Raw genomic sequence first — 23,160 nt, forward strand, 5'->3', positions numbered from 1 at the left:
TCTTTTAGTTTCATCCTATTAGGTAGCATCTGATTTCCATTTTTGTCTCATTACGGGTGTTATTACCTTTGATAATTTGATTGACATGGTGTGTGCTAGATGTCACTACTGTAAAATTAGTCTTTTCCACTGCAATTAATAAGTATTTTGTGAGGAGATCTTTTGAAACGATGTAAGTATTCCTGTTTCAATTTATTCATTTATTTATATCTGTATGGACTCTTAAGTCTCTTATTCAATGCGATATCATCTCTAAAAGAATTGATTTTAGTGTCCAAATTGTCCCCATTTTGGCTAGCAGGAGCCCCTTCAGCTGGCTTCAGGGTCTTTTAGAGATGAATCTGTCACCTTTGAGCACCTCCTTTCTCTCTGACACAGCATTTTCTAAGCTCATCTTGTGTTTTGTCTGCTTTAGTCTTAGAATCAGCCATTTCTTTAAAGAGTTCTGGTTCCTTTAGTGGAGAATGGTAGTTGAAATGCATTGCTGTCAAAGGTTTTGTTTCTTTAGAGCCTAGTGGACAGAGCCAAGGAATATATGTATGTGTACAATTGTAACTATTATATATATGGAAATTCATGAGTTTGCTTAAGTACATCCAATTCCAGTCCAACACAGAATTCTTTACAGTTTTCTTTTCTCTCAGGTCATGTTTGTACCTCCCTTTTGGACAATGAAAAACCTGGCTTTCATCATTGTTAATGTGTTTGGATATTAGACAAATGCCCCATAAATGACCAATCTTCTGTTTCCCTTTTTCTCATGTGGATTTTCTCCTTACTCTGTTTGGGCTTTGGGACTCAGATCCAAAAGCAGCCTCGTAGGAAACTTTCTTCTTTGCATATTGGTTCAAACCCTGCCTGGTCTGTTTCTAGAAGTTGTCATTTGGAGAAGTTCAAAGTGCTGGCATACTTCCATAAAGATGTTCTTTGCAGCATCATTTATTATAAAGGAAATTGGAAACAACCTAATGTTTACAAATAGTCACTAAATGATGAACTGCAAGATGCATTAATGACAAGGGAAAATGTTCATCTTCTAAGTGAAGAAGGCAGATTATGAATTATGTTTAGTATAATCTGAATTGTTTAAAAACAAAAAAGGAAGAATAGAAAAGAAATAAGTCAAAATGTTAGCAAAAGTTTCCTGTCGGTAGAATTGTGTGATTTTTTTTTTTTAATGCTTTAAATTTTTTTCTATTTTTTTTTCCTTCAGATTTTTACCACAGCAGGTATTATTTTCATATAGCTTTAAAAGTTTATACAATATAACGGCTGTTAATAACCAGACATATTTAGGTCTGAACCTAACTTTGGTGCATACCAGCTGTCAGTCTCTGAAAAAGTTACCTAATTTGGAGCACCTGAATGCCTCAGTAGGTTAAGTGTCCAACTTCAGCTCAGGTCATGATCTCACGGTTCATGGGTTCGAGCCCCACATTGGGCTCTCAGCTCTCTGCTGTCAGTGCAGAGCCTGCTTCAGATCCTCTGTCTCCCTCTCTTTCTGCCCCTCCCCTGCTCTTGTGTATGTTTTATCAAAAATAAATAAACATTAAAAAAAGGAAAAGGAAAAGGAAAAAGTTACCTAATCTCTTTGAGCTTCAGGTTCTATCTCTAAAATGGAAAGACAGTAAGAATTTTCCTCATACCCTTAAAGACTTGTTCTAGGGTTAAGTAATGGAAAGGTAATGCATATAACACATTATCTTCAGTACCAGGGATAGCAATTTGTCAATGAATGAAATTACTATTCTCTATTATCAATGGCATTTTAAAAATTCATATAGTAATGCCCTTAAAGAAGTTTATTCGTTGTAGTAAATGCTACTGTGGTTAAACTAAAATGGAAACCTTGTCCAAATCATGCTGTTTTCTTTGTGTTTGCCTCTAGGTTACCTAGTGGACATGACACTTTTATAGCCATAAAGAAAATTAGTTTAACTTTTTTATCAGAAATATTTTCAAGTCTACAAAAAAATTTATAACATATCTTGCTATTTGGAACTTCTTTGTATAAGGGAGTGAGGTTGCAGTTGTCTCACATTGTGCTTTGAGACCTTTTCATGTTGAGGACTGTCACTGTCACTGCTTCTAGTGAGAATTAGAAAGGAAGAGTCAAGCAATTGCTTTTCATTGGGTACCAGGAATGAGAGAATCCTAAAAACTCAGGACTAGACTTCCTATTTCCTAACTTCCTATACCAGGTATCACAAACTCAAATGACTCCAAAGTTAGGCAGGTGACTAAGTTGGTTTGCTGTGACAGCATAGGGAGCAATAAGGCCATGACAAACCAGGGAGTGCTTGCCTTTGTTTAGCCCTAGTCAAGAAGAATACGGTCTAAGTGTTGTTAGCATGTCTAGTTTTTCAAAAGAATCTGGAAATCCATATTTTCTGTAAATATTTTGTGTAATTTTCAATGTTGGTAACCAAATTACATCCTTTGAAAATGCCGTGTGGACCAAGAGAACTATACCCTTAGGTCTTATCAACCCTGGGGCCACCACAGGGCCATCATTCTGTCTCAGTTGCCTTTTTTGAATTTCTCTATATGGAATCTACTCTGAAACATTTTAACATTCCCCAAAATTACAGATTAACACTTTCTCATTTAATCAGTGTTGAAGTTGCTATATGTGAAGTACTTCATTCCATTCTGGTAGTAAAAATCTTTGAAAATAACCAGTTTAGAAAAAAACGTATGTTCATCCTTTTGTTTGATTCAGCCACTTTGCCACTTGGCTGTAACGTGACATTTAGTGGAAACCAGAAATCTGAATAAGCCTAGCTTGTAAGTGGAGATAAGGCACAAGTAAGAATGACTGGGACGTAAGGTATGTCATATATGAAGTCCAGGGTACTGAGGAAGTCTAAGAAAAGGTTTTGTAGGGGAGGTGGCACTTTAAGTGTCTCTTGGGGGACATAGTCCTAAATTAAGTGGGAAACGAAGAGAGCCGCAGGAGAATGTGCACAGCAGTGTGTGTATTTCTGGATTATAGTAAATAAAAGTTTCCCTGGAGGGAACTAGTTGGTAAGGTAGAAATGAAGGCCTGGGATACTTCCATTTGGTAGGCAGTGAAAAGAGCAATACAGTTTGTATACTTTCCTTTGTTGCTCGCACCTTTCTATTAGTGTGATGCCTATTCAGGAAAACAAGTAGCCCCTTTTGCTGGCATTTAATGTTTTTATTTAAAAGTTTAAATTATGGGGTTGCCTGGGTGACTCAGTCAGTTGGGCATCCAACTCTTGATTTTGGCTCAGGTCATGATGTCAGGGTTGTGGGAGCTAGGCCTATGGCGTGCTCCAGGCTGAGCATTGGGCTCACTTGGGATTCTCTCTCTTTCCCTCTGCCCCTCTCTCCCACTCTATCTCTTTCTCTCTAAAATAAAAAATCAACAAAAAAGGGTTTAAATTATGAAAATGAACATTTTGAGTTAGGCTGGAATGAGTTTGACTTGAAGAAGAAATGAGAGATGTTCAAATGAATGAGCTGAAAAGGAAGGAGCAGAAGTAAAAAATGAGTGGGAAGTGGTTGGACTCAGGTCAGACACTGACCTGAAGGGAGGGTACATCCATGGCAGTTTGGACCAGAGCAAAACTTTAAGGGACCATGAGAGCACTTCTAGATTCATGTGATCCAGTTCCATTTTTGTTTTTTGTTTCTTAGCAGAATGTTCACATCTTACCACAGACAGTTCTTTACATGGCTGATTCAGAAACTTTCATTAGTCTGGAAGAGTGTCGTGGCCACAAGAGAGGTGAATATCAAAAGAAAAGGTTTGAGTTTTTGTTTCCTTATGTACCTCTAGAGCTAAATATTGTCCTAGTCTTGAGAGTTACTGACTTTCTGAGGCTCTAGGACTTCATGAATATATTGTCTTTGAAACTTGAGAGGCCCTTTTTGCTTCAAAGACTGATTTCTAAACCTTGCAGTACAACTAAAACAGATTCTTTAGAAAGATGTTTTTCTCAAATTGAAATACTTTAGCCATCCAGGCACTTTTTATTATTAAAACAATATATGTCTTTGGCTATTGAAGCCTTATATTGTGTGATGGGGACCCATTTAGGGAGACCAAAGTTATCTATAGATACCATGCATGCTTCTTGGCTCGCTAAGAGCAGAAGTAGACTAGGTTTCCCAGGCTGGGCACACTGAGGTTCAGGGCTAGACCTGTGTTATCACTGTCTAATTTGAATCCAGGTACTGTCTATGCAGTGAAACAGTCATGCTCTAATATCAGCTAAACAGAGAGGTACAATAGCAAGTTAAAATTTAGCTGCTGCTGTTAAACTTAACATCACTGGGGCAAAAGCAGTATATGAACAAAGCAAGAAAGGCAAATTGGTGATGTTAAAGGTCAGATTTAGAATTTTAACTTATAAAATGGGCCCCAAATCGGAAAATGTATTCATCAAAGTTCTTAGACTTCTTTATAAAGCATTCTGGTGTAAATGATTTAAACTTTATTCATTGTTTGCTCCCCCCCGCCCACCACCATCAGATTTGATCTAAAATGAATGTAATAATTTTGCTATTGTATTATTACAGCAAGGAAAAGAACTACTATGGAAGCAGCATTTGCCCTTGAGAAGCTATTCCCAAAACAATGCCAAGTCCTTGGGATTGTGACCCCAGGAATTGTAGGTGAGAGAAAATACCCATTTGATAATTTCTTGCCTTGCGTTAATGTGGGCTCCTATAAACTGTTGAATTCTTTGTAGCTTAAAACCACATTTATGTTTTTGGCCATCCAAAAATGCCAAAAAGTTACTCATATTTACCATGGTATATTTGACTTCTATTAGTGTTCTTTAGATTATTGTGGTTAGTATTCCCAGTCTCAGGGCTATCTATAAAAAACAAATGTGATGCATATCTTTCCAAGAGCCTTTCATAAGAGGAAAGAGCTCACATATTTCCTCTCTCCAAATCAGAAAGCATTAAATGCTTTTGTCAGTACAACCAGGATTATTTCTGGTGGGCACAGGTAAGTTAGGGCTGGGATTTGGAGCTACCAGAAAGCTTCTGTTTCTCTACTTAGATATCACTGTTTGAAGTTTATAGCTATAGCATGAAATTATAACCTTTTCCAAGTTTGCTGCTGGTGAATTTTTGCTGTTTTTTATTATTCTTGATTCTTTTTTTTTTTTTAATTTTTACTTATTTTTTTGTGTGTGTGAGAGAGAGAGAAGAGCGCATGCAAGAGGAGAGGGGCAGAGGGAGAGAGAAAGAAAATCTTAAGCAGGCTTCACACTTAGTGCAGAGCCTAGTGCAGGGCTCAATCTCCCGAACCGTGAGATCATGACCTAAGCCAAAATCAAGAGTCAGATGCTTAACCAGCTGAGCCACCCAGGTGCCCCTTGATTCCTTTCTTTTTTTTAAATTTTTTTTTTTCAACGTTTTTTATTTATTTTTGGGACAGAGAGAGACAGAGCATGAACGGGGGAGGGGCAGAGAGAGAGGGAGACACAGAATCGGAAACAGGCTCCAGGCTCCGAGCCATCAGCCCAGAGCCTGACGCGGGGCTCGAACTCACAGACCGCGAGATCGTGACCTGGCTGAAGTCGGACGCTTAACCGACTGCGCCACCCAGGCGCCCCCCCTTGATTCCTTTCTATAGTTCATGGGGGAGAGACATTCTGTTGAGGCAGTCATGGTACAGTGGTTCAGGTACCTGGATTGGAATCCTGGGTGTACTGCTTAGTCTCTGTATGACCTTGGGCAAGTTACCTAACCTTATAGGGCTTCAGTTTCCCCATATATGAAATGGGTATGATTGATAATACTTCTTTGGAGGATTGTGGATTAAATGAGTTAACATGAAAAGTAGTCAGAATAGAGATGTGCAAGAATCAATGAGTAAATATCAGCTATTACTATTTTCTTTGTTCCACTCAGTAGTACTCCATAATTGGCATTTTTAATCTTCACTGAGAGACTTTTGATCTGAATTTGAGATTCTTAACACAGTGAAGTACAAAGGATTTCAAGTGTTTACAAATGAATAAGGATAAATACATGGTTGATAGGGACTATTTCATCTCTATCATTATTGGCTCCTCACCCCTATACATTCTATTATATCTGCCAATCACCACACATTTTGTTCCTCATTGGATTAAAAAAATGATAGCAATAACCATGGTTTTAACTTTTGAATTTTCCTAAAATGAGTGGTCTAGGTTTACCATTATTAGTTATTAACAAATGCTTATACAGAATGGTAGCTTCATCATTTTCTTATGCCCCCCCACCCCCACCTCATCCACCATGGCATTTTCAAAGTACAGTCATATTTCTCCTTTTTAAAACTTTGGCTGGGGGACGGAGGCAGGAGAGGGAGGGTGGACTTGTTGGGGGGACCCCACTGTGAGAGTGGGAAGTCTAGCCTTCTTTTTGTGCTTGCCCTCTTCTGGAGTTTTAACTTTGCTGGTCTATTCCCCCAAGTTCCCTTATGATCTTGATGTCAGGAGTAGATGCCATTCCAATTCTCGTGTTTTCATGGACACACTTTGTGTTTTTGGTACCCCTGCAGCTAGATGCTTTCTTTGAGCCAGTTCCATGCATGTTCCAACAAAACTACCGCCAAGACAGTGGTTGGATTCCTTTTTCTTAGGCCACAGTTTAGTGATTATTTCTAAAGCAGCCATTGACTCCTAGCCCATCTTCATTCTTTAGGTTAGAAAAATTTCAAGTTTGAGGAAATTTGTTCATTCATATATATGCAAAGGTCATTTTCTTTCTTTTAAGGTAAATTTTACTTACATGACCTGCACAATCGTAAGTATACTAAATTAATGAGTTTTGACAAATGTATACCCTTGTGTAACCTATACACCAGTCAAGATATAGAATATTTCTGTCACCTGAGGAAGATCTGTCATGCCCTTTTCCTGTCCATCTCTGCCTGCCAAAGAAACCCTGGTTCTGATTTCTGTGACCATGGGTTAGATTGCCTATTGTTGAATGTCATATAAATGGAGCCATATGGTGTATACTCTTTTTATGTCTTGGTTTTTTTCATGCAGTATAAATATTTTTTAACACCATAATATTTTTGAGATTTACTTATTTTTTTTAATATGAAATTTATTGTCAAATTGGTTTCCATATAACACCCAGTGCTCATCCCAACAGGTGCCCTCCTCAATGCCCATCACCCACTTTCCCCTCCCTCCCACCCCCCATCAACCCTCAGTTTATTCTTAGTTCTTAAGAGTCTCTTAGGGTTTAGCTCCCTCCCTCTCTAACTTTTTTTTTTCCCCCTCCCCATGGTCTTCTGTTAAGTTTCTCAGGATCCACATAAGAGTGAAAACATATGGTATCTTTCTCTGTATGACTTATTTCATTTAGCATACCACTCTCCAGTTCCATCCATGTTGCTACAAAAGGCCATATTTCATTCTTTCTCATTGCCACGTAGTATTCCATTGTGTATATAAACCACACTTTCTTTATCCATTCGTCAGTTGATGGACATTTAGCCTCTTTCCATAATTTGGCTATTGTTGAAAGTGCTGCTATAAACATCGGGGTACAAGTGCCCCTATGCATCAGCACTCCTGTATCCCTTGGGTAAATTCCTAGCAGTGCTATTGCTTGGTCATAGCAATTTTTAATTTTTTGAGGAAGCTCCACACTGTTTTCCAGAGTGGCTGCACCAGTTTGCATTCCCACCAACAGTGCAAGAGGGTTCCTGTTTCTCCACATTATGTTACTGTGCATATTAGGAATTCATTTAAAAATTATTATTATTATTATTATTATTATCATTATTATTATTCTGTTATATAAAAAGACTATTTTCCCATTCTCTTTTTGATGGAGATTTGGATTGTTTCACATTCCTGGCTATTGTGAATGAGGCTGTTGTGAACATTTTTGTATAAGTATTCTTATTCTTCTTGGGCCTAGAGGTAGAATTGCTGGGTCTTGGGCTTTGTTATGTTTAACTCAACAAGAAACTGCCAAACTGTTTTCAAGAGTTGTTCCATTTTATACACACCAGCAATGAATGAGGGTGTTAGATGCTCATTGCTACATATCCTCACTAACTTAGTGTCTTCAAATGAGTCTTTCATTTTAGCCATCGTAGTGGATCTTAGGCTAGTTTTAATTTGAATTACTCCAATGATTTTAATTATGTTGAGCATCTGTTCATCTGTTTATTGGCTATTTGTATACCTGTTTTTATGAAGTATCCAAGTCTTTTACTGTTTTTTTTTATTGAATTGTTTTTATTTTTGATTTGAAGTTGTTTATATATTCTAATACAAGACCTTTATCAGGTATAGGTGTTGTAAATATTTATGTCCTTTCCAAGAAATCTTTGCCTATCTCAAAGTCACAAAGATATTCTCTATGTCTTTTTCTATAACCTGTTTAGTTTAGCTCTTACATGTATGGTGTGAGGTAGGGGTTCAAGGTTAATTTTTTTTTTCATGTTTATTTCATCACCATTTTTTGAAGATTTTTCTTTCCTCTAATTGCCTTGACACCTTTGTTAAAAACAGATGACTGTATGTTTGTGGGTCTATTTCTGTATTTAATTCTGCTTCATTGATGTATTTGTTTGTCCTTAAGCCATTGCCATATTACTAGAGGCCTTAATGTTCTTTTTAAAAACTGTTTTGGCTGTCTAGGTTCTTTGCATTTCTACATATTTTTAGAATCAGCCAGTCCATTTCTATAAAAAGTATATTGAGATTTAGTATATATTGTCATGAGATCTGCACTTTTTTTTTTTTTAACATTTATTTATTTTTGAGACAGAGAGAGACAGAGCATGAATGGGGGAGGGGCAGAGAGAGAGGGAGACACAGAATCCGAAGCAGGCTCCAGGCTCTGAGCCATCAGCCCAGAGCCCGACGCGGGGCTCGAACTCACAGACCGCGAGATCGTGACCTGAGCTGAAGTCGGACGTTTAACCGACTGAGCCACCCAGGCGCCCCAGAGATCTGCACTTTTAAAAATTGCTTTTGTTTTGATCTATTTTTGTGGAAGAAGGAGTCCTTATAACCTGAAATTTTTGTTTTTAATTCAGAATATATTGTGTGGGGGTTGATATGATTCTGAAATTTTCTCTTTGGATTTTTTTTTTCATTTTGCTGTAGCTTTGGTCTCTAAAAAGCTTAACACTTTTTAAAAAGAGTTTTACTCTAGGGGCACCTGGGTGGCTCAGTCGGCTAAGCGTCTGACTCTTGATTTCAGCTCAGGTCATGATCTCATGCTTTCAGGAGTTCAAGCCCCACATCGGGCTCTGCACTGACAGTGTGGAGCCTGCTTGGGATTCTCTCTCTCTCTGCCCCTCTCTGTACCCCTCCCCCACTCACACTGCCTCTCTCTCAAAATAAATAAACTTTAAAAAAAGAGTTTTATTATTTATGTTAGTAATATTTGTTGTTAAAGAAAAATGAGAAGATAAAGATGAGCGAAAAAAAACATCAAGCAACTTTAAGCATCATAGAGTTAACTACTCTATTAATGTTATGATGCATAACCTTCCAAATGTTCAATAAATAGCATCTTATGTAGAAATAAATACATGTATGTGTACATATATCAAGAATATAATATTCTATAGACTTGTAACCTGCTGTATTTGTTTTAGTCTCCTGTGGCTGCCATAACCAGATAACACACTGGTGGTTTAAACAACAGAAATGTATGTTCTCACAGTTCTGGAGGCTGGAAGTCCAAGATTAAAGTGTTGGCAGGTTTGCTTTCTCCTGAGGCATCTCCCTGGCTTTCAGACCACTGCCTTGCCTACTTGCTAAGTCCTTACATGGCCATTTCTCTCTCGCTAAGAATGCGTCTTTTCCTCTTCTTATAAGGATACCAGTCTTACTGAATTAGGGTCCAATCCTTAGGACCTCATTTATTACCCCTTTAAAGGCCTTATCTCCAAATATATTCATAATGGCAGTTAGGGCTTCAACATACAAATCTGGGGGGGACACAATTCTGTCCATAACACCTACCTTTAAAATTCACAACGTATTACATATTTCCATGTTAGTAAATATGTCTGTCATTCTTAATGGCTGTGGTTGATTGTTTAAATATAACTTTTAATCTAAATACCAGTGTAGGGCATTTAGATTTTTTCCCTTTATTTTCTATTAAAAATTCTGTGATAAAAGTATTTCGTGTGTGTGTATGTGTATGACTATATATCTGTGTATGTATGTATATATACATATATATTTTATATAATTGTCAAATATTGTTAAGATAACTTTTTAAAAGGGGAATTGCTGCAAAGATGTATTTTCTACCCTCCAACTTCTTATTTAGAAAAATTTCAACTCAAAGTTGCAGAATGATAGAATATTAAACATTCATATTCCTTTGGTCTAGATTCACTAATTTAAAAATTTTTGCGGGGCATCTGGGTGGATCAGTCAGTTAAGCATGTGACTCTTGATTTCAGCTCAGATCATGATCTCATGGTTCATTAGTTCGAGCCCCATGTCAAGCTGTACACTAATAGTGCCGGGGCCTGTTTGAGATTCTCTCTCACTCTGCCTCTCCTCCACACACACACGTGCTCTCTCTCTCTCTCTCTCTCTTTCAAAATAAATAAACTTTAAAAAATTAAGAAGTTTGCATACAGTTCTTTTTTTCTCTTTGTTTATAAACACATTTCTTTCTGAACCATTTGAAAGTAGATTGCAGACATCATGACACCACCCCCAAAAATTTCAAAGCTGAGAATTTTTTTCTCAGATAGTGACCTGTTAACTTGTTGATTATCTTAGTGACCCAAACTATAGTTATCTAGGTGGCACTAGATAACATACCAAGTGAAATTTCAGTTTTTATTAAATCTGTCCATGAGGGGCGCCTGGGTGGCTCAGTGGGTTAGGCATCTGACTTTGGCTCAGGTCATGATCTCAAGGTTTGTGGGTTCAAGCCCCACATCAGACTCTGCTGTCAGCACAGAGTTTGCTTCGGATCCTCTATCCCCCTCTCTCTCTGCACCACCCCCCCGCCCCCGCCAGCTCATGCTATCTCTCTCTCTGTCTCTGAAAAATAAAAAATAAACATTAAAAAAAAAAAAGCTATTCATGAAACTCTTTTAACTTTTTTCCTAGTGACTCCAATGGGATCAGGTAACAATCGACCTCAGGAAATAGAAATTGGAGAGTCTGGTTTTGCTCTGTTATTCCCTCAAATTGAAGGAATAAAAATACAACCCTTTCATTTTATTAAGGACCCAAAGAATTTAACACTAGAAAGACATCAACTCACTGAAGTAGGTAAGTCAATGTTATTTACCATTAATTGCCCAATTTGATTGTGTTTGTTCCTTTGAGAGAGTCTGAATTAAGTATACATGTTACTAATAAATGTATTTGTATTTAATTCTGAATTTTGAAGCACTTCTTTCTCTTTGATACTTTACCATTTTGCTATTTTAGTTTTCTGGAAAGCTTTTTTTAAGCATTGTTTTACACTAATAAATAGCATTTATTGTGAAATTTTTTTTTTATTAAATACAGATTAGTTCTATGTCAACTAATTAGAAAGATGGGAATAAGTATAGTGAACTTGAGAAATTTTAGAAAAGCTATAAGTTAAGGCAGAGTCTGTCAAACAAGGATTTACTAGGACATGTAAGACAGGAAGTTTGGCTAGAGTAGGCAAGATGATGAGAGGTGATTTTGAAGAGATAAAGCATTGGCTTAATTTCCAGGATCTGATGAGAAAGCCTAATTTAATATATATAATAAGCAGCAGAGTAGGTACTCAAGCAGAACAGTGTTAAGACTTTTTGTTTACATCTACAGATGAACTGATTGGCATTAACTTATTTTAAAAAGTCTCTGTTGGTGTGAAAAATATTCAGTGGTTACTTGGCTATGCATCAATCAGCCACCCTATAGAGATAAGCTTCCATTATTTGAAATGGCACTGACTCCAGCAGGAATAAAAAAACTGTAGCAACAAAGGGAAAATTTGTGATTGGTTTATTAACGAGAAAAAAAAGGAGTCTACGCATTGAGACTGGCTTGTGCAACTGTCTTTTACAATGCAAAAAGACTTAAAGTGGCTGGTGGGGATGGGATGAGAAGTACAGAAGAAGGAGGCATTGACTGCAGAGACCAGCAGCTAGCAGCAGCTGGCCTCTTGATAATGTGGAAGAGAGTTGTCAGGTACAGGTAAAACATGGGAAGTTTCAACAGCTAGCCTGTAGGGTAAGGCGGGAAACTATAGCTAGTAAGAATGCAGGCTATAGCTGCCCTAGTTCTGTTACATTCCAGCTTTCCTAATTTAGGACAAATTTCTTAACTTTTCTAAGCCTCTGTTTCCCATCTGTAAAGGGGAAATAACTGACTTACAGAGTTATAAGCACGAGACACAATGACTTCTATAAAACACTTAGCCAGATACCTTGCTCTATAGATGGTAGGCTAATGTTGGCCCCTGTAACTTAGGCAGGCTTTGCAGTGGGTCACAGTGATCCATCTGCACTGTGGCTTGTGTTGTGTGGAGGAATCGACTGGTGGGAGGGACATTCAGGAAAAGGACAGTGAAGGTCTTGGGTATTCTTTTTTTTTTTTTTCCTATTAATCTGTCCTTTTTCAATTTATTTTTTTTTCTTTTTTATTATGAAATTTATTGTCAAGTTGGTTTCCATACAACACCCAGTGCTCATCCCAAAAGGTGCCCTCCTCAATACCCATCACCCACACACCCCTCCCTCCTACCCCCCATAAACCCTCAGTTTGTTCACAGTTTTTAGGAGTCTCTTATGTTTTGGTTCCCTCCCTCTCTAACCATATTTTTTTCTTCCCCTCCCCCATGGTCTTCTGTTAAGTTTCTCAGCATCCACATAAGAGTGAGAACATATGGAATCTGTCCTTCCCTGTATGACTTATTTCATTTAGCATAACACTCTCCAGTTCCATCCATGTTGCTACAAAAGGCCATATTTCATTCTTTCTCATTGCCACGTGGTATTCCATTGTGTATATAAACCACAATTTCTTTATCCATTTGTCAGTTGATGGACATTTAAGCTCTTTCCATAATTTAGCTACTGTTGGGAGTGCTGCTACAAACATTGGGGTACAAGTCCCCCTATGCATCAGTACTCCTGTATCCGTTGGGTAAATTACTAGCAGTGCTACTGCTGGGTCATAGGGTAGGTCTATTTTTAATTTTTTCAGGAACCTCCACACTGTTTTCCAGAGCGGCTGCACCAGTTTGCATTCCCACCAACAGTGCAAGAGGGTTCCCATTTCTCCACATCCCCTCCAGCATCTATAGTCTCCTGTTTTGTTCATTTTAGCCACTCTGACTGGCATGAAGTGATAATCTGAGTGTGGTTTTGATTTGTATTTCCCTGATGAGGAGCGTCGTTGAGCATCTTTTCATGTGCCTGTTGGCCATCTGGATGTCTTCTTTAGAGAAGTGTCTATTCGTGTTTTCTGCCCATTTCTTCACTGGGTTATTTGTTTTTCGGCTGTGGAGTTTGGTGAGCTCTTTATAGATTTTGGATACTAGCCCTTTGTCCGATACGTCATTTGCAAATATCTTTTCCCATTCCGTCGTTTGCCTTTTAGTTTTGTTGATTGTTTCCTTTGCTGTGCAGAAGCTCTTTATCTTCATGAGGTCCCAGTAGTTCATTTTTGCTTTTAATTCCCTTGCCTTTGGGGATGTGTCGAGTAAGAAATTGCTGTGGCTGAGGTCAGAGAGGTCTTTTCCTGCTTTCTCCTCTAGGGTTTTGATGGTTTCCTGTCTCACATTCAGGTCCTTTATCCATTTTGAGTTTGTTTTTGTGAATGGTGTAAGAAAGTGGTCTAGTTTCATCCTTCTGCATGTTGCTGTCCAGTTCTCCCAGCACCATTTGTTAAAGAGACTGTCTTTTTTCCATTGGATGTTCTTTCCTGCTTTGTCAAAGATTAGCTCACCGTACGTTTGTGGGTCTAGTTGTGGGGTTTCTATTCTATTCCATTGGTCTATGTCTGATTTTGTGCCAATACCATGCTGTCTTGATGATTAAGCTTTGTAGTAGAGGCTAAAGTCTGGGATTGTGATGCCTCCTGCTTTGGTCTTCTTCTTCAAAATTACTTTGGCTATTCAGGGCGTTTTGTAGTTCTATACGAATTTTAGGATTGCTTGTTCTAGCTTTGAGAAGAATGCAGGTGCAATTTTGGTTGGGATTGCATGGAATGTGTAGATAGCTTTGCATAGTATTGATATTTTAACAATATTTATTCTTCCAACCCGTGAGCACGGAATGTTTTTCCATTTCTTTATATCTTCTTCAATTTCCTTCATAAGCTTTCTATAGTTTTCAGCATACAGATCTTTTATATCTTTGGTCAGGTTTATTCCTAGGTATTTTATGATTCTTGGTGCAGTTGTGAATGGGATCAGTTTCTTTGTCTTTCTGTTGCTTCATTATTAGTGTATAAGAATGCAACTGATTTCTGTACATTGATTTTGTATCTTGCAACTTTGCTGAATTCATGTATCAGTTCTAGCAGACTTTTGGTGGAGTCTGTCGGGTTTTCCATGTATAATAGCATGTCATCTGCAAAAAGTGAAAGCTTGACTTCATCTTTGCCAATTTTGATGCCTTTGATTTCCTTTTGTTGTCTGATTGCTGATGCTAGCACTTCCAACACTATGTTAAATACCAGCGGTGAGAGTGGACATCCCTGTCGTGTTTCTGATCTCAGGGAAAAAGCTCTCAGTTTTTCCCCATTGAGGATGATATTAGCTGTGGGCTTTTCATAAATGACTTTTATGATGTATAAGTATGTTCCTTCTATCCCGACTTGCTCAAGGGTTTTTATTAAGAAAGGATGCTGAATTTTGTCAAATGCTTTTTCTGCATCTATTGACAGGATCATATGGTTCTTATCTTTTCTTTTATTAATGTGATGTATCACATTGATTGATTTGAGAATGTTGAACCAGCCCTGCATCCCAGGAATGAATCCCACTTGATCATGGTGAATAATTCTTTTTATATGCTGTTGAATTCGATTTGCTAGTGTCTTACTGAGAATTTTTGCATCCATATTCATCAGGGATATTGGCCTGTAGTTCTCTTTTTTTACTGGGTCTCTGTCTGGTTTAGGAATCAAAGTAATGCTGGCTTCATAGAATGAGTCTGGAAGTTTTCCTTCCCTTTCTATTTTTTGGAATAGCTTGAGGAGGATAGGTATTATCTCTGCTTTAAATGTCTGGTAGAATTCCCCTGGCAAGCCATCTGGACCTGGACTATTATTTGTTGGGAGATTTTGATAACTGATTCAGTTTCTTTGCTGGTTATGGGTCTGTTCAAACTTTCTATTTCTTCCTGTTTGAGTTTTGGAATGTGTGGGTGTTTAGGAATTTGTCCATTTCTTCCAGGTTATCCAGTTTGTTGGCATATAATTTTTCATAGTATTCCCTGATAATTGCTTGTATTTCTGAGGGATTGGTTGTAATAATTCCATTTTCATTCATGATTTTATCTATTTGGGTCCTCTCCCTTTTCTTTTTGAGAAGCCTGGCTAGAGGTTTATCAATTTTGTTTATTTTTTCAAAAAACCAACTCTTGGTTTCATTGATCTGCTCTACAGTTTTTTTAGATTCTATATTGTTTATTTCTGCTCTGATCTTTATTATTTCTCTTCTTCTGCTGGGCTTGGGGTGTCTTTGCTGTTCTGCTTCTGTTTCCTTTAGGTGTGCTGTTAGATTTTGTATTTGGGATTTTTCTTGTTTCTTGAGATAGGCCTGATTGCAATGTATTTTCCTCTCAGGACTGCCTTTGCTGCATCCCAAAGCATTTGGATTGTTGTATTTTCATTTTCATTTGTTTCCATATATTTTTAAATTTCTTCTCTAATTGCCTGGTTGACCCATTCATTCTTTAGTAGGGTGTTCTTTAACCTCCATGCTTTTGGAGGTTTTCCAGACTTTTTCTTGTGATTGATTTCCAGCTTCATAGCATTGTGGTCTGAAAGTATGCATGGTATGATCTCAATTCTTGTATACTTATGAAGGGCTGTTTTGTGACCCAGTATGTGATCTGTCTTGGAGAAAGTTCCATGTGCACTCGAGAAGAAAGTATACTCTGTTGCTTTGGGATGCAGAGTTCTAAATATATCTATCAAGTCCATCTGATCCAGTGTATCATTCAGGGACCTTGTTTCTTTATTGATCCTGTGTCTAGATGATCTATCCAGTGTTGTAAGTGGAGTATTAAAGTATTAATTTGCCCCTGCAATTACCACATTCTTATCAATAAGGTTGCTTATGTTTATGAGTAATTGTTTTATATATTTGGGGGCTCCGGTATTCGGCGCATAGACATTTATAATTGTTAGCTCTTCCTGATGGATGGACCCTGTAATTATTATATAATGCCCTTCTTCATCTCTTGTTACAGCCTTTAATTTGAAGTCTAGTTCTCTCTGATGTAAGTATGGCTACTCCAGCTTTCTTTTGACTTTGAGTAGCATGATAGATAGTTCTACATCCCCTCACTTTCAATCTGAAAGTGTCCTCAGGTCTAAAATGAGTCTCTTGTAGACAGAAAATAGATGGGTCTTGTTTTTTTATCCATTCTGATACCCTATGTTTTTTGGTTGGCGCATTTAGTCCATTTACATTCAGTGTTATTATTGAAAGATATGGGTTTAGAGTCATTGTGATGTGTGTAGGTTTCATGCTTGCAGTGATGTCTCTGGTACTTTGTCTTAGGATCTCTTGTAGGGATGGTTTAGTGGTGATGAATTCCTTTAGTTTTTGTTTGTTTGGGAATACCTTTATCTCTCCTTCTATTCTAAATGACAGACTTTCTGGGTAAAGGATTCTCGGCTGCATTTTTTTTCTGTTCATCACATTGAAGATTTCCTGCCATTCCTTTCTGGCCTGCCAAGTTTCAGTAGACAGATCCGTCACGAGTCTTATTGGTCTCCCTTTATATGTTAGAGCATGTTTATCCCTAGCTGCTTTCAGAATTCTCTCTTTATCCTTGTATTTTGCCAGTTTCACTATGACATGTTGTGTAGAAGATTGATTCAAGTTACGTCTGAAGGGAGTTCTTTGTGCCTCTTGGATTTCAATGCCTTTTTCCTTCCCCAGTTCAGGGAAGTTCTCAGCTATGATTTCTTCCAGTACACCTTCAGCACCTTTCCCTCTCTCTTCCTCCTCTGGATACCCAATTATGCATACATTATTTCGTTTAGTTATGTCACTTAGTTCTCTAAGTCTCCCATCATACTCCTGGATTTTTTTTATCTCTCTTTTTCTCAGCTTCTTCTTTTTCCATAATTTTATCTTCTAATACACCTATTCTCTCCTCTGCCTCTTCAATTCGAGCTGTTGTCGCCTCCATTTTATTTTGCAGCTCATTTATAGCATTTTTTAGCTCCTCCTGACTGTTTCTTAGTCCCTTGATCTCTGTAGTAATAGATTCTCTGCTGTCCTCTATACTTTTTCCAAGCCCAGCTATTAATTTTATGACTATTATTTTAAAATCATTTTATGCTATATTGCTTATATCATTTTTGATCAGTTCGTTAGCTGTCACTACTTCCTGGAGTTTCTTTTGAGGAGAATTCCACTGTTTCGTCATTTTGGATAGTCCCTGGAGTGGGAGGGAACTGCAGGGCTCTTCCTCTGTGCTGTCTGGAGTAACTTGAGTCTGTGGGCGGGGCCGCAGTCAGACCTGATGTCTGCCCTCAGCCCACCACTGGGGCCACAGTCAGACTGGTGTGTACCTTATCTTCCCCTCTCCCAAGGGCAGGACTCAGTGTAGAGTGGTGTGGCCTCTGTCTGGGCTGCTTGCACACTGCCATTCTTGTGGTACTGCTTCGATGGGATCTGGTATATTAGCTGGGGTGGATCCACAAGGTGCACAGGGGCGGGAGGGGCAGGCTCAGCTCGCTTTGCCTTCAGTTGGTCCGCTTCGGGAGGGGCCCTGCGGCACTGGGAGGGAGGCAGACCCCTCGGAGGGATGGATCCGCAGAAGCATAGTGTTGGGTGTTTAAGGGGTGCAAGCAAGTTCCATGAAGGGAACTGGTTCCCTTTGAGATTTTGGCTGGGGGATGGGTGAGGGAGACGGCGCTTCCCAGCGCCTTTGTTCCCCGCCAAGCTGAGCTCTGTCCTTCGGGGCTCAACAACTCTCCCTCCCACTCTCCGAGCAGAGCTGTTGACTTATAACATTCCAGATGTTAAGTCCCACTGGCTGTCAGAACACACTCCATCGGGCCCCTCTGCTTTTCCAAGCCAGACTTGGGGCCTCTGCCTTGCTGGGTGGTCTGGCTGCCCCTCCACCACCCCGGCTCCCTCCTGCCAGTCCATGTAGCACGCTGCCTCTCCGCCCTTCCTACCCTCTTCCGTGGGCCTCTTGTCTATGCTTGGCTCCAGAGAGTCCATTCTGCTAGTTTTCTGGTGGTTATCGGGGTAAATTAGGCAGATGGGGGTGGAATGTAAGCGATCAGCAGGACACGGTGAGCCCAGCGTCCTCCTACGCCGCCATCTTCTCCCTGTTCTCAGGTCTTGGGTATTCTTATCATCCCATTCAGAAGCATCATGCCAGAGGAAGATACCCATGTTTTGGCTGATGGTGACAATTAATGGTAACTAATACTGAGGCATTATAAACTGGGTACTGTGCTACATACTATTTCTAATCCTCACAGCAGTTTGCCAGATAGAATTTGTTACACAGTATGTTGTTGGTGAGGAGACTAAACTTGTAGTAGTAGAGCAAAGGCTCTTACACTTCATAGTACATAAAGAGAAGACCAGAGTTATCTGTAATGTTAAAGCTACCCGAAATCAAGGATGCCAAACGTTCTCTAAGGAAAACTTCAGATTGTGCCTTTGTGTGTAGCTAAGCTAGAGAGACTTTCTCATGTTATAATGAGACTTGTTGGAAGGCTGGCAGGAGTTAATGGTGCTCAGCAAACTAGATCTCTCTTACACCAGTGGTTAGAAAATCGTGGGTCTGAAACTCAAGGAGGAGTTGAGGTCAGAGATGTTGGTTTGAGAGCCATTTGCACATAGTGTGGTAGGCTGTCTGCGATAATGTCCAGGACAGCTTAATACAGGTTTCAGAAAAGATTCAGCAACAAATTTAGTACAAGGAAGGAAGAAGAGATACAGTTTGATGCTGACAAGAGGATGACCTACTGAGTTCAGTAGGTTCATGATGTAGAAATTATATGTTAATGTCATTCAGCTTGAAAGGTCCCATTGGGTTAGAAAAATTAATTGGATGCAGATTCTGTCTCAGTGCTATTCTGGGAAAGTTGTGACAGATACGTATGTAATTATAACCCAAGTGAGAAAGTAAGGTGTGCCTCTCTATTAGAGAGATCTGGATAGATTGCTCTAAGGATTGCCAGTGGGAAGGAGAGTGAGGAGACTTCATGGGGCAAATACCATTTAAGGCTTTGAAGAATGGGAGACATATGAAAGATAAGAATGGTAACAGGATAGGCTAAATGATTAACAGAAACCTAAACACAGAGTCAGGTAATGAGAAATGTAGGGGAAATAGTAAACAGGTCATTTTTGCAAGCAAAGGTTGTGTGAAGGGGATCATAAGAACAAAGGGCGGGGCACAGTGAAGCCAGGCTAAAGAATGTAGTCAGTAAATGACAACTGTTAACCAGAAATGTTCTCCTATTAGCAAATGTGATTCTCCATAGTGGGGAAATACTGGAAACAGGGAGACTAGTTAGGATCCCCCTGCAAGAGTCTAAGCAAGAAATAATACCAGAGCATGAAGTTCAGGAAATTGAGTGGAGAAAATTAGCAGATCATTAGATATGAAATGAGAAGGAAGACTTAATGACTCATTGATAACTTTGAGTTTTGTGCTTAACAGAGTGGGGTGCTGGTGCTTCAGAGAACAGAAATAGAGAACACTGGGGCAAGAGGAGCAGGATTAGGAAAAAATCCGACTCCATTAGACAGGCTCGTTTGGCCTTTAATTCAGTGCTTTTGCTGAAGGTCATATTGCCAGACCTTCTGTGTGTTACCTTTTTTTCCGTAAGTGAGGATGGTGCCTCCTGGGCATACTCTGTCCTCTGTCCCATAGCACCTTGGGAACCATGATTGAGGTCCTGATGATAGCACTACTTAAAGCTAGAAGCCTAGTTTTGTCATATTACAAGAGAGAGCCAAAATCTTGAGCAAAATAAACCTTCCATTTTATGATAAAATAGTTTACTAGATTTGTAAGACCTTGTTTGCATTACAGCACTAAGTATAGGCCTCACAAACCGAGAGGAAAAGCAGGCCCATGTTTAGTCTGCTATGTGAGGCATTCTTTACTGGTGTCCTTTCCAGAGCCATTTGCTGTCAGCAGTTTTGACTAATTCCAAGGCATCATTTTTATCCTGTTAATGGTATTCAGGAAATTGAAGCTCTGCTTAGATTGAGATGATAATCTGTATTCATTCCATACTATTTTATGGCCACATTTCCTGTATTTTTAAATTTGGACCATTGTCTTTTATGTGCTCAAGAAGATGGAGGAATCTGAGGCAGTCCTCCTTGAGGTGGGTAGTCTATCAGACACTTGTCTCACACCTGTGATTCTCATTCTCTTTTACAAACCCATCATTCTGACATTCTCCTGGGGCCCAGTGATTTTCTGGGTTACAGTTTTATTTGTAGACACTGATATTAGAAAAGATTTTCCACTAGTTTTTACATTTGAGGTCACAAGAGGAAGTCCTGAAGGGTCCTCCTGCATTTGCTCTTGGAAGGAGAGGAGGGGAAGTGTCAGTTCTGTAACGTACTAACACCAGTTCCTTCTGGGCAGCCACTTTGTAAGTGTGTATTTATTATTACTTATGTCTGGTCTGAGTCAAGTCCTGTAATAGTGGATACAATTTGCATATTTTCTTGTGAATTTTGAAGATGTTGAATTCTCATAGACTTTCTAGGAGCTAAACAGTACATAATGGGTTCTGGTGGGCATTTAAATAAGTGAATTTCTGTGAAAATAAGTGCCTGGCGGAAGTGCTGAGTTTGCTATTAAATTGATGATGTTATGATCTACTTTGTGGGTTGTTCAGGTCCTTTCTGCTTACCACTTTTTGGTCCATTGACTACTCCTCTTGAACTCTGCCAGCAACTGAGAGAGGTGAAAACTAAATTGTTAAGTCGGATTGCAAAAAAAAAAAAAAAAAAAAAGAGGGACTATATTTTTAAATTATCTAGAGATTTCATAGAGAATCTTGAGGGGGACACCAACAGTGATCAGGTGCAAAGCAGAGAAAGATGTTGCTAAAACCTACGTGATGGAACTTGCTCCGTTTTAGAAGTTTCACAGCCCTTGAGAAAGTTGTAAGTGACAGGAAGGTGGTGCCAGTGTTCTGTTAGGCTTTACTGCCCTTGTGGTAGACGTCATTCAGCTATGGGAGCAAGAGGGGCTAGAAAACACAAACTGTTAACAGGCCGGTGGGGGCTGACTCCCAGGTCACAGTGGTGCATAATACAGCCCCAGCCTACCGTGCCTCCCACCCCCAGCCCCTGTGCCACAGGCTCCATGTCTGTGGACAGGGATAGCTTCTTACTGTATACCACCAGAGATATTTGTGGATAAGGTACATCTCAAAAGCATGACTACACAAAAGCCAGAACAACACAGGTGACCCCCCAGTCAGTTTTGAGGATAGGATACAAGGCTTCTTTTCCCCTCCCTCTAAGTTTGATGTTTACTTTAGATGCATTTAATTCAAGGGGAAATGTTGCCTTAGCTTCATCATTTCAGTATTTGGCTAAACAGATCTAACTTATGGTCGGGGCCCTCACTAAATTAGCCAGATTGTGTTTTGTTAGCTATGCTCTATTGAGCCCGTGGTGGGTACGAGGCCCCTGAATAAGTGCTGCTTTATGACATTATCTTACTATGACTGTAACTGCCCTTGAGACTTGCTCCTGTCCCAGTTTTAGAGGAAGGATCTGAACTTGGCGAAGTCTAGCCTTGCTCAGAGTTCTACATTTGTAAGTGGTTGAGCCTGAGTTCTGACCCTGGTCTGACTCCAGAACCCACATCCTTACTGGGCTGACTTCATACTTCCCTCCCCTAGTGTGAAAAAGATAGGTATCCTATCCTGGGGCCGGGGGAAGTGGTGCTAAAAAACTCAGCTTTGGTCCATGAATTGTTCATGATAGTAGCCTCATTTTACATAGACTTGTACTTTGAAGTAGGTTTCCTACATGCATTTAGATCCCATCACTTTCAAACAGATCATAAAATAGTTGTCTTGAGAATGGCTTCTCTAGAAAGAATAGAAATCTGGACATGCAGACCCAGAGCATTTCCAAGGAGTCCTGGCCTAACTTTGGAATAGTTCTTCCTATTTTGATTTTCCTGAATCTGACATGGTCTTGGTGTCTAGATTTTATCTTATTTTTTAAATTTCCTTTTAGCCTTCTAGTTTATCTTAGCTATGATAAATTTATATTTGCCTTATTTGAAATTAATTTAAAGCAGCTTACAAAGATACAGTATCAGTGGAGGAGTTCTGAATTGAGGGACATGTAGGAAGAACACAGTGAAACCCAGGCTGAGGGTAATACACAAGATTCATATCATCAGCATTTGCTAGAGGTGGTCCACAGGTTTGGCTAAGCCAGAGCAGAAGCAGCCCACCTCTTCCCAATTTTTTGAGAACAGAGATAAATTCTTCTACTGGATTGAAGCAGTTTCTTATGTCACTCTGTGAACACCAGTGGCATCAATAAAAGCAATGGTAGAGTCCAAAGCAGTGAGGTCTGGTTACTGAGCTTTCTGCTTAATCTAATATTTAGATCTGCTAAAGAAATGAATGGCCCACATGCTCTTTTTAGGCACTCGTTCTACTGTGACTTAGATCTCACAGCTGAATTTCAGGTAACAATGAACTGGAGATTGCATCTTTTAATAGCTGGACTGGATAATAAGTATAGTCACCTGCCCAATAAGCGGCTCACCTAGGGAAATGGCTGGTGTGCTTTCTTAAAGTTGAAAGACCTAAGATACTTGTCCTGAGTAGAGGGCCGTCCTCTTTCCCCACAGAGGTGAACTGAGACAAGACCGAAGGCAGTGCCAAGATTTACTTCAAAAAGAGCTGGGTGGTCTTGTCAGGCAAGTGTACTGTAGGCATTTCAGTTTTGAGTGGCAAGGAGTTTGAGTTGTACCTTCCC

The 23,160-nt window shown here is 39.3% G+C and overlaps 1 protein-coding gene across 5 annotated transcripts in view; it reads left to right on the forward strand.

Moving 5' to 3' along the window:
• The window catches only part of FBXO22 (F-box protein 22), a 30,961-nt gene that overhangs the window by 1,672 nt on the left and 6,129 nt on the right, over positions 1-23,160 (forward strand). For 4 of the 5 annotated variants that reach the window (XM_007084632.3, XM_042988315.1, XM_042988314.1 and 1 more), the window contains exons 3-5: positions 3,667-3,754; positions 4,549-4,644; positions 11,097-11,261. In XM_007084632.3, the coding sequence (XP_007084694.1) occupies positions 3,667-3,754; positions 4,549-4,644; positions 11,097-11,261 (349 nt within the window). Of the gene's footprint in view, positions 1-3,663; positions 3,755-4,548; positions 4,645-11,096; positions 11,262-23,160 lie in introns of all 5 variants that reach the window. The other variant, XM_015538684.2, reaches the window with a different exon arrangement.

This window comes from Panthera tigris, chromosome B3, assembly GCF_018350195.1.
Source record: "Panthera tigris isolate Pti1 chromosome B3, P.tigris_Pti1_mat1.1, whole genome shotgun sequence".
NCBI classification, from domain to species: Eukaryota; Metazoa; Chordata; class Mammalia; order Carnivora; family Felidae; genus Panthera; species Panthera tigris.